The following is a 12,668-nucleotide window of genomic DNA, read 5'->3' on the forward strand; positions in this document are numbered from 1 at the left end:
ACTGTTCTATTCATTGAAACCCCTCAGGGTCAACCAGAGTGGTCTGGTTGAGGGATTGCATTATCCCAACCTGATTGACATCTGAGACCCCGTGAGTAAGGATAAAAGAGGGGTCTGGGGAACACCCCTTTAGACGCACCAGGAGAAACGCCAGAAATCCCGTGACAGCATTTGATAGCGAAAGCCGGTGAGAGCTCGTGTGTGTCCTCCCTTGCCTGGGTGGCGAGCTCATCACAGGAGAACGGTTTAGCTAAAGGACAGGTCACACTTGAATGGCCACGACAACGAGACACCTGATGGGTCGAAATCATAAAGGAAAGCCGGAAAGTTTTTCTCTTTCTCTCTCTCTCTCCAACAATTGCAACACAGCGACAACCAAAAGACGGCAGCTTGTGGAACTGAAGTGAACTTTATATTTCCATCAGACAATACATTATCCCCTAGACAACAATAGAGCTTATTTCTTATTGATTATTATTATACCTGCACTTTTAGATTTAGTATTGACGACGTATATTATCTGTATATTTGCATTGATATTATTTTTGTGTATTTTTACTAATAAATACTGTTAAAAATAGTATCATCAGACTTCAACGGATGTCTCCATCTTTGCTGGTAAGTGACCCAGTTACGGGGTTCGTAACAACATGGGGCCTCGTCTCGAGATTTGATACCAAATTGGAGGGCCAGTAAATCGGGCTTTTAAGTCCAAACTTGGATCTGGTTGAGCGGGTAACCAGGCAGGAAACCAGCAAAGATGGACATAGAGGAATTTATTAAAAACCCGACTCTGGAGGCGATAGAGGCTGCCACAAAGTCGGAATTGATAAATATTGCGAAAGGACTAAATCTCGCAGAGGTGAGGTTGTCATTGAAAAAGCGGGAGGTGCGGAGGGCCATAACTCAGTATTATATTGTGAAGAATGTGTTTTTGGCTGAGGTATTGGAAAATATCCCTGAAAAGGTACCAGCTAGTGGACAGCTCAGTTAGAGTTGGAGAAATTGAGGCTGGAAGCAGAACAGAGGAAAAGGGAGTGTGAGCTCCAGCTAAAGGAGTTAGAGGTGAAAAGGGAGCAGGAAAGAGCTGCAAAGCAGAGGGAGCATGAAATTGTTAAAACAGCTGGAAGCAGCTGAAAAGGAGAAGGAGTATGAGGAGAAGGAGAAACAGAGGAAACATGAGCTGGACATGGAGAAATTCAGGCAAGAGTGAAGAGCTCAAGGGCCAGACCGAGAGGAGCGGTTTAATGTCAGTCGGGAGTTTAGGTTAGTACCTCCGTTCAAGGAGACGGATGTTGATAGTTATTTCTTGCATTTTGAAAAGGTGGCAGTGAATCAGACGTGGCCCAGAGATCAGTGGGTGGCGCTGTTACAAAGTGTGTTAAAAGGGAAGGCACAACGGGCGTATACAGCGTTGTCCATGGAGGAGGAGGAGTCTGAGAATTATGAGGACTTATGAGCAACGACTAATTTCAGTAAAGCAAAATTTAAGTTTGTGCTTAAAGCCTAAAAAGTTACATCAGAAAATTTCATACTGGTAATTTAACTCATGATTTTAACTTTGTCACAAGATGTGGGTAGAAGAGTATAAAGGTACAGGTATATGGTTTAAGATGGCACCGGAATCTGGCGACTCTGAGGGTGCTGTCCAGAGCCAACTACCCTCTACACTATCCTATACCCGAGAAACCCTTCTAAACCTCCAATTTGCTACATCTAGCAAGATCAATGACACCCTGGCAAAGCTACTGACCCAGCTGGAGATCATCAATGCGCCAGAATTGCTTCTTCAACTCCGGACCGTGCCTGGACCCGATCGGTGAGGCCTGGTCTGTTGGTGGCCATCCACAGCTGCCGGTAGTGAGGCCTCCGTTGCCGACCTCGGAAATCGAGCCCGGGGCTCGGCTGGAGCGGAGGGCCCCCCCACTACTTTCAAATTTCTTAGTATCTTTCTCTGCAGTTAGCCCTGACAAAGGGTCTCAGCCCGAAACATCGACAGTGCTTCTCCCTATAGATGCTGCCTGGCCTGCTGTGTTCCACCAGCATTTTGTGTGTGTTGTCTGAATTACCAGCATCTGCAGATTTGCTCGTGTTTGCTCAGTTCATGAACTTGTTTCAGCCAGCAGCCCTCCGGGATTAAGTGTCGGCTTCGGGGCCAGACCCGATCGACAGCCCGGGCCCCCGGCAGTTGGAAGTGGCAGTGGAGCCTCCCCCATCTCTTGGCCCAACTTGGAGCGCCCAACGACGCGACCCGCCGATCGATCCCCGCGGGATGCATCCACCAAACTCAAAAGAGCTGTCAACAACTCTGCATCGATGGAAACCTGGAAAGATACACTATTTACCGAGGAAGTGTGGGAAGAGAGCTGGGCTGCTGGTCAGATTGAAGCGGAGGGTCTTTAGGATCCCTCTGCCCACCTTCCTACCAGCTAATGTGCAAGCGATGGAGAACAAGGTGGATGATCTTAAAGGGAGACTCACCTACTGCAGGGAGATGCAGAACTGCTGTGTGTTCTGTTTCACAGAGACCTGGCTCTCCCCTGCCATCCCCGGCTGTGCCATCTGACCAGAGCGATTTTCAATCCATCGGATGGACCGCACGGCGCCTTCAGGCAAGACGAAGGGAGGTGGTGTCTGCCTACTGATCAACACTGCGTGGTGCTCGGACACAGTGGCACTGACAAGCTCCTGCAGTCCGGACCCGGAACATCTGGCCATGAAGTGTTGTCCTTATTATCTGCCATGGGAATTCACCTCGGTCATACTGACAGCGGTCTACGTTCCCCCCAGGCGGATGTGGAGTGGGCTGTGAATACACTGTATGCCAACATCAGTGAACTTGAGACCAGGTATCCGGAGGCTTTGCTCATTACAGCCGGGGACTTTAACCAAGCCAGCCTCAGAAAAGCACAGCCAAGGTTATACCAACATGTCTCCTGCTCCACTGGAGGCCCAAATATACTTGACCACTGCTACACAGCAGTCAAGGATACCTACCGTTCCATCCCATGACCTCACTTCGGAAAATCAGACCATCAGGCTGTCCTCCTCCTCCTGCCGGATTACAAACTGAAACTGAAGCCGGAGGTCACGGTGTCAAAAGTAGTGTCGTGTTGAACAGAGGAAATGGATGAGGTCCTCCGAAACTGCTTTGAATCGGTGGACTGGTTAGTATTCAAGGACTCGACAGCTAATCTCAATGAGTATTCCTCAGCTGTCACGTACTTTATCTGGAAGTGCACAGAAGACTGTGTGTCTCGCAAGACGATCCGGGTATTCCCTAACCAGAAACCTTGGATGAATTATGAGGTCCAGTCCCTTTTGAAGGCTAGAGCTGTGGCTTTTAGGTCCAGGGATACCAGTCACTACACGGAATCCAGGCGTGCACTCAGGAAAGCCATTAAGGGCACCAAAAGGCACTATTGAGCCCAGGCTAACCAGAGGGATGCCAGTAGACTATGGCAGGGTCTAAATGAGATCACTGGGCGCAAAGAAAAGGCTGGGAATGTCAATAACTGTAGTGCTTCTGTTCCTGACAAACTTAATGTATTCTACGCAAGATTCGAACAGAAGAGGAGCATCCTGCCCTCTCTGGATGAACCAGACCTGGTGGCATCGAGGTTCATCGTCACCAAGGAAGACATTAGAAGAGCCTTCCTGAAGATAAATCCTAGGAAGGCAACGGGCCCAGATGGCGTCCCGGGACGGGTTCTCCGGGCCTGTGCAAGTGAGCTAGCTGCAGTGTTTGCTGACATCTTCAACTGCTCCCTGCTTCAGTCTAAAATCCCCTCATGTTTTAAGAAGGCAATCCCGGTGCCGAAGAAAAGCAAGGTAGCATGCCTGAATGACTATCGACCTGTGGCTCTAACATCAATTGCTATGAAGTGCTTCGAGCGATTGGTTATGGCACACATCAACCATAACCTACCAGTCAACCTCAACACTTTGCAATTCGCCTACCAGAGCAACAGGTCAATGGCAGATGCCACCTCTCTGGCACTACATTCCTCCTTAGAACACCTGGAGAATAAAGACACATATGTAAGGCTCCTTTTCATCGACTACAGCTCTGCTTTTAATACCATCATTCCAAATAAACTGATTCCTAAGCTCCGGAACCTGGGTCTTTGCACTCAGATCTGCAACAGGATCTTCAACTTCCTCACAGACAGGACCCAGGCTGTAAAAATAGGGGACAAGCTCTCCTCTACAATCACTCTGAGCTCTGGTGCCCCACAAGGCTGTGTACTCAGCCCCCTGCTGTACTCACTGTACACCCATGATTGTGTAGCCATCGAAGTTTCCATCGAACTCAATATATGTTTGCTGATGACACCACAATTGTAGGCCGTGTCTTGGGTAATGATGAGTTGGAGTACAGAGAGGAAATTAAGAACCTGGTGGCATAGTGCGAAGACAATAACCTATCCCTCAACGTCAGCAAGACGAAGGAATTGGTTGTTGACTTCAGAAGGAGTAGCAGACCACATGACCCCATCTACATCAGTGGTGCACAGGTGGAAAGGGTCAAAAGCTTTAAGTTCCTCGGTGTGAATATCACAATTGACCTGACTTGGTCTAACCAAGCAGAGTCCACTGCCAAGAAGACCCACCAGCGCCTTTACTTCCTGAGAAAGCTGAAGAAATTTGGCCTGTCCCCTAAAACCCTCACTAATTTTTATAGATGCACCATAGAAAGCATTCTTCTAGGGTGCATCACAACCTGGTATGGAAGTTGTCCTGTCCAAGACTGGAAGAAGCTACAGAAGATAATGAACATAGCCCAGCACATCACACAAACCAATCTTCCATCCTTGGTCTCACTTTACACCACACACTGTCAGAGCAGTGCTGCCAGGATAGTCAAGGACAAGACCAACCCAGCCAACACACTTTTTGTTCCTCTTCCCTCTGGCAGAAGGTTCAGCAGCTTGAAGATTCATACGGCCAGATTTGAGAACAGCTTCTTTCCAACTGTGATAAAACTGCTGAATGGATCCTGACCCGGACCTGGGCCATACCTTCCAAATATCTGGACCTAACTTGCACTACCTTACTTTCCCTTTTCTATTTTCTAATTATGATTTATAATTAAAACTTTTTATTATATTTATGTGGGTTTGTACTTCAGGGAGCACGAAGCGCAGAATCAAATATCGCTGTGATGATTGTACGCTCTAGTATCAAATGTTTGGTGACAATAAAGTAAAGTACAGTGCCAAGGTAACTGTATATTGTTATTGCCCGCATTTCAATTCCCCAAGTTGCCCCAAGTCCCCTGATTTAGTAATTATGTGCACAGGTGGATAGCATCAGGCTGGACAGTGCTGCTCACAACAGAGCTGAATGTTGCGTAGTACTATAATGCTGATTCTATTCTTGAGATAAAGTAGAGTAAAATGTGTATTTTTGACTGTTACATACAAGGCACACAATGCACAACGGTGGTCATAAAGGATCTGAGAAAATTTTGGTCAAAGGTCCAATCAAGATAGTTTTCAAGTTGACAACTATCATTCATGTTTGGCATGTGAAACATCCCTTGAGCTAGGCCGGACTAAAATGTTAAGGCACATGGGACCAAGTGAGTTGATTGGTTGCATCCAAAATTGCCTTGGTAATGGGAGGCAGAGGATAGAGATGGAAGGGTGTTTTTCAGATTGGAAGTCTATGACCAGTGGTATGCTGCAGCAATTGCCAAATCTGCAGATCTGGGTATTTTATTTGTGATGAACAGTATAATAACAAATAGGATGTGAATATAGATGGTATGACTCATGTTAGTGGATGACTTTGAAGTTGTGTATAGCAGGATGTACATCAGATGGTGAGTTGTACAATGTGTTTGTAAAAGGAACATAGAATATACTGCATAGTGGTACAACACAGTAAAGGCCCTTTGGCCTACGATGTTATGCTAACCAATATAAATCTACCCTAAGATCAATCTAGCCCTTCCCATAACCCTTCATCTTTCTAGCATTCATGTGCCTTTTAAATGTCCCTTTTGTATCCATCTTTATCATCAACCCTGGCAGTGTGTCCCAGGCACCTTCCACTCTCTGTGCAAAAGAAAACCTACGTTTCAAATATCCACTAAACTTTCCTCCACTCATCTAAAACAGGATGTCTTCTGGTATTAGCCGTCACCACCCTGGGGAAAAGGAAATTAATCACGACCAGTGTGTGGTGATGAATTTTGAGAAGTCAAGTAGTGGTGGGACGACCACAGGTTGGGCATTGATGAGTGCTGGCAAATGGGGTGGGGGGCACAGGGTTTCACGTCCAATGTTCTCTGAAAGTAGCAACGAGAAAGATAGGATGGCAAAGAAGGTGCATGTTTGCCTTCACAGGTCAAGGCACAAAACCTTGAGAACATGTTCTCTCCAGGCTCAAGGAAAGTTTCTGTCCCACTCTTATCAGAATCTCGAATTGACCTCTCATAAGCAAAATGATCAACTCTAGACCTCCTAACCATTGCAACTTTTATACATTATTTGTCTACCAGCACTGTACTTCCTCTGTAGTGCAATAATAGATAAGCTATTAATGTGATTAATTGCCAGGATATTAGGCTATTTGGCCCACCGAGTCTGCTCCACCATTTCTGCATGGCTGACTCATTTTTACTTTCAGCCCCAGTCTCCTGCCTCCCCCCCCCCCACCCAATGTATCCCTTCAGGCCCTGACTAATCAAGAATCTATTAACCTCTGCCTTAACTATTCATAAAGACCTGGTCTCCACAGCTGCCTGCGGCAATTAATTCCACAGATTCACTACTCTCTGGCTAAAGAAGTTCCTGCTCATCCCTGTTCTAAAAGGACACCTCTCTATTCTGAGGCTGTGTCCTCTGACCATAGATTCTCGCACCATAGGAAACATCCTTTCTACATCCACTCTATCAAGGCCTTTCACCATTCAATAGGTTTTAATTAGGTCACCCCTCATTCTTCTGAATTCCAGTGAGTGCAGGCCCAGAGCCATCAAACGCTCTTCATTTGAAAACCCATTTAATCCTGCAATCATTTTTATGAACCTCCATTGAACTCTCTCCAGTTTCAGCAGAACTGTTCTAAAATAAGGGGCCCAAAACTGCTCACAATTGTCCAAATAAGGTCGCATTAGTGCTTTACAAAGTCTCTACATTACATCCTTGCTTTTATATTCTAGTCCTCTTGAAATGAATGTTAACATTGCATTTGCCTTCCTCACCACAGACTCAACTTGCAAATTACCCTTCATGGAATCTTGCACAAGGGCTCCCAAAACCCTTTATGCTTCAAATTTTTGTATTTTCATTTAGAAAATAGTCAATCCTTTATTTCTTCTACCAAAGTGCATGACCATACAGGTCCTGACATTGTATTCCATCTGCAGCTTATTTGTCCATTCTCTTAATCTGTCTAAGTCTTTCTGTAGCCTCTCTATTCCTCAAAACTACCTGCCCTTTCCATCATGACATATAGCATAAAAAGAATCAGTTATAACACAGACCCCTGTGGAACTCTACAAGTCACCAACAGCCAGACAGAAAAGGCTCCCTTCAGTCCCACTCTTTGTCTCCTGCCAAACGACCACTGCTTTATCCATGTTTGAATCTTTCCTTTAATACCATGGACTTGTAGCTTGTTAAGCAGCATCATGTGTGGCACCTTGTCAAAGGCCTTCTGAAAATCCAAGAGCTCCTCATCAATCAAATCTCCTTTGTCTATTCTGCTTGTTGTTTCTTTAAAGAATTGCAACTGATTTGGCAGGTAAGGTTTTCCCTTGTGGAAACCATGCTGACTACGGACTACTTTATCACGTGCCTCCAAGAAACCTGAAACCACATCCTTAACAATTGACTCCAACATCTTCTCAACCACTGAGGTCAGACTAACTGGCCTATAATTTCCTTTCATCTGCCTCTCTCCCTTCTTGAAGTGTGGAGTGACATTTGCAATTTTCCAGTCTTCAGGAACCATTACAGAACCATCTATTCCAGGTGACTTCTCTATCTTCAGACCTTTCAGTTTCCCATGAACCTTCTCAGTAGTAGTGGTAACTTTACACAGTTCATGACCCTTGACACCTGGAACTTCCACTATACTGCTAGTAACTTCCACAGTGAAGAATGATTCAAAATACTTATTCAGTTTGTCCACCATTTCCTTGTACCCCTTACTACTTCATTTCCCAGCAGCCCTATATCCACTCCCACCTCTCTTTTACACCACATATTTGAGGAAACTTTTGGTAGCTTCTTTAATATTAATGGCTGGCTTACTTTCATATTCTATTTTTTTACCTTCTTAATGATTTTTTATTTACTTCTATTGGTATTTAAAAGCTTTCCAATGCTCTAACTTCCCACTAAGTTTTGCACGATTATATGCCCTCTGTTTGACTTTTATGTTGGTTTTGACTTATCTTGTTAGCCTTGGTTGTATCATCTTGCATTTAGAGTATTTCTTCCTCTTTGAAAAGTATATATCCTGTGCCTTCCAAAATGCTTCCAGAAGTTCCAGCCAGTGCTGATCTGCCATCGTCCCTGCCTGTGTTCTCCTTCAATCAATTCTGGCTAACTCATTTTTCATGCTTATATAATTTCCTCTACTCTACTGTAATACTGATACATCTGACTTTAGCTTCTCCTTCTCACATTTCAGAGTGAATTCAGTCACCTTATGATCACTTCCCCGAAGGGTTCTTTGATCTTAAGCTCTCTGATCAATTCTGGTTCACTGCACAACACCCAATCCAGAAAAGCTGATCCCCTAGTGGGTTCAACACGAGCTGCTCCAGAAAACCATCTCGTAAGCATCCCCTCCGTAGAATCTGACACCAACCTGATTTCCCCAATATACCTCCTTATTGAGATCCTCCTTGATGACTGTAACATTTTAATAGATTTGAGGAGGCTGCTGTTGACAGAGTAGTTGCTAACTGGAACATTTTGCCAGAGGCGGTGTTGGGGTCAGATACAATTTGCTCTATTATATGCACTGTCTTTGACTTTTATGTTGGTTTTGAGTTCCCTTGTTAGCCTTGGTTGTGTCATCTTGTCATCTTGATGGGGTCTGATTAAGAGACATTTAAACAGGTGCTTAAGTAGGCAAGGCACAGAAGGATATAGATCCAGAGTAGATCAATAGCATTAGTGGAAATGTGCAAAACCGTAAGTATTGACGTAGACAGTCCATCATTTTCCTCCAGTACAGGACTTTATTTTTGCATTGTACAGATCTGTATCTGAATATCAATTAGCTTAATGAATGCATGGGTACGTATATCTACCTGCCTCAAAGCTTCTTGTTATGGTTGTGTGTTAATTTATTAGCTTGTCACCGAGTTACTTTGCAACAATAAAATGCAGCAGTGTTATAAGTTCTTAAAAAAAAAAGGTACAGGCATTATCTTGAAAAAAAAACCTGCCTGGTTGTTTCTGCCACCCCTGTGCAAAACTAATAGATAACTGGATACCATATCTTATTTGTAGATGCCTTGAATGGTCTATTTTTTAATATATAGTACCACCCTGATATCGTTCTCACTTTTGACTACTTACTGGAAAATAATGGGTATGGTTCATGTGGTGTTGTTTCAGTTGGAAATATTACCAATCTCTAAAATGCACAGCTGCCAAGTATTATTTTTTTAAATAACAACACTTGTATGGTGTTTTACATCCTCCCTCAATACAATTATCAATGCTGGTAGAATACATCTGGTGAATTTGACAGCGGAACTGACATTGCATTTGGGATAATGTGAGCATTTATGTGAAGCTTGAATAACTACTTCCACAGTTTCCATATTTTCAGTAATTTACAATTACTGAACCAGTTACTTTACCCTGTTTTGGCTAGGAGAGGATGTCATGAGGATAAAATAACTCCTTTGTCTGTAGTTGCAGAGATGCTCAATGCAATGAATTCACAACTCATTTTTGATGGAATGAAGCCCAGGGCTAAAAGCATAACCAAAAGAAATAGGCCATTTTGCAAATAAGCACAAATGTAGCGGTTTGGAATTGCAGAGCAAAAAGATTGGATATTAAAGGGTAAAAAAAAACTTTAGAACTTTCAACAGAAGTCAGCTGAATAGAGGAAGCCAGCGTACAATGCAGTGGGGAAGAGCAAGACAACAGGAGGAGAGTGGGGTTATTGCGACCAAGTGTGCTGAGTAACATTGGCTTGCCGTTCCACCTGCATTAGGAAAATGAGACCCGATGTGCTGGTGAATACAGCATATTGAGATTTCATAGAGATGGCAGATAGAGTTGTTCAGCATCATGCCTGCCCAAAACATTTTGATTTTAAAGCAAATAGAGTTTATTACTAAAGTTAATCATATTGTGTTTGTATTTCCCCTGACATAGGTGGATTTTGAAGAGGTGATCGCTGAACCTGAGGGAACTCACAGCTTCGATGGAATTTGGAAGGCCAGCTTTACCGTCTTCACAGTGACTAAATATTGGTGTTACCGGCTTCTCTCTGGGATCTTTGGCATACCGTTGGCAATTGTATGGGGAATTTACTTTGCCATCTTATCGTTCATCCACATTTGGGCAGTGGTGCCCTGCATTAAGAGCTACATGATTGAGATCCAGTGCATCAGCAGGGTCTATTCGATCTGCATTCACACCTTCTGTGACCCTTTCTATGAAGCCCTGGGAAAAATGTTCGGCAATATTCGGGTATCAATGCAGAAGGAAGTGTAAACAGGAAAATGTTGAAAGAAGTGATTGGTCAATTGATCACATCGCTTCCTACCAAATGGAAGCTCTGTTTCTTTATCACAGAAACATGTTGGTGCCTTTTCTAATAGCACTGATATAGGAAAAAATATGGTTGCATGCTCTTACATTACTTATCCCTGGCATGTTCTGTTACCCTTTTATGTAATTGCATTTTAACACTGATCTAAGCTTAAGGACTACATTCCTTTACTGCTAAACACTATGTGACAGGTTTTGTAAACAAAACGAGTCATTGCCTTTCTTTAGCAATTGGCCCTCTCGCTATTTCATTGTGCTGTTTCCCATGAAACCAGAGGCTGATTCACAGTACTGTATTTACTAGGACGGTAAGGATAAAGGATTAAACACTGAGCATAGGATCTTAAAGTAAAAATATGAACTATTTTGCAGTGAAATTATAATCATACCATTTTTAAAACTGCTATGCAACAAATAAATTGTATTTCTCGGTTTAATCTCTCCTGCAATTATCAGGATTTATAGAACCATTAAAATTTAAATATGATTTACACATTTAGGGTGTCAGTCTGGAGAAAGAATGACTGAACCCCATCTAAGTGCTGGTTAAATAGTTCATTATATTAGGAAACTGAATTACCGTGTGTGAAGTATGTCTTGTCTTCATGCCAAGAGGATTGACTCCTTCTGTCCACCACTGTCTAAACTATGCAATGTTCATTTTCTTTGGTAAGCATTTAAACACTTTGTGAACCTTGTGCATGTCTGGTATTAAACTCTCTAACATGCACCAAAACGTCAGGAGGACAATGGCAAAACAGTGTTGTTGTGTGCTTTGTGCTTGCAACATTTGAGAAGTAGTGTGAAATGAAAATACTTGCTGCACTGTAAGATAGCCATGTTAAATTGCCGAATGTAACTCGGATTTTCTATATTGTACATTGCAACATATCAATCAGCTTTATACAATATGCAACCCAGAGGGAGGTAATATCCAGAATTTTCCTGCTTAGACAATTGCAGCAGAGGTCAAAGGCCAGAACCATAACATGCTACTGAAGCACTGTCATGGGCAGAGGCACCTGTGGACATCTAGTTCTGTGCTGCATCCTCCACCTCTTTTAAACTTTAAAACACACTGAGAGCCTTGATACTCTTTCATACCAATTTCTATTGTCATTTTATACATGTCTAACCGAAGGTTAAAGGAATTGTTATAACTGCTGTTTTAAAGAATTACTGATGGAAAATTCTTTTTAAGGGTTGTGTATATAGTTAAAATATAGATTAAAGTCACCAGCAAAATACAAGAAATGAAACAGATTTTTAGATTTTTGCAAAAGCTATTTTATACAGGTGCATTCATATCACTTATTTACCATAAAGTATATAAAATTTAGCTTTTATTTTTTACTACCACTTTGAACTGTATTGCAAATTATTTGAACCCATGGTCAATTTCTTCCAAGTGTTATTAAAGCTTGCTGTTGCAGAAGTTGTTCAAGCATTCAAGATATTTTAGCATGTAAGAGCTGAAACAGTTTGAAAAAAATAAAGAATCAAATGTTTATACAAGTTGCCAATGAGTCTAAGTTACATCCTGAAATGTAATCTTCAACTTAATAATGAAGCTTCCTCTAGTATAAAGGGAACAAATTTCAAATTTCAAAGTAAGCTTATTATCAAAGTACATGCAATATGTCACCATATACTATGCTGAGATTCACTGAAGGTATAATTTAATTCATAACCATGAAGAGATCATTTGAACATAACACTTGGGGTTAATGGCTGGAGTCTTCATACTAACATTAGCTCAATGCTTTTTGCAGTATATAGCATTATAGATATATAATATAGTACCTCATCTGCAATAAGAGCACTTACATTTTCTATAGCACAATTATTCAAATCAAAAAATTACATTGTCCTTAATCAATACAGTTTCCCTAATGCTCAGTTCTCCCA

The 12,668-nt window shown here is 42.6% G+C and overlaps 1 protein-coding gene across 1 annotated transcript in view; it reads left to right on the plus strand.

The window, feature by feature from the left end:
• LOC132398614 (caveolin-1-like) overlaps positions 1-12,268 on the plus strand; it is a 30,759-nt gene extending 18,491 nt beyond the window's left edge. Inside the window, exon 3 of the mRNA XM_059978274.1 lies at positions 10,362-12,268. Within this exon, the coding sequence (XP_059834257.1) occupies positions 10,362-10,703 (342 nt within the window). The 3' untranslated portion in view covers positions 10,704-12,268. The remainder of the gene's footprint in view (positions 1-10,361) is intronic.
• The last annotated feature ends 400 nt before the right edge of the window (positions 12,269-12,668 follow it).

The sequence above is a fragment of the Hypanus sabinus genome, chromosome 8, assembly GCF_030144855.1.
Source record: "Hypanus sabinus isolate sHypSab1 chromosome 8, sHypSab1.hap1, whole genome shotgun sequence".
Classification (NCBI taxonomy): Eukaryota; Metazoa; Chordata; class Chondrichthyes; order Myliobatiformes; family Dasyatidae; genus Hypanus; species Hypanus sabinus.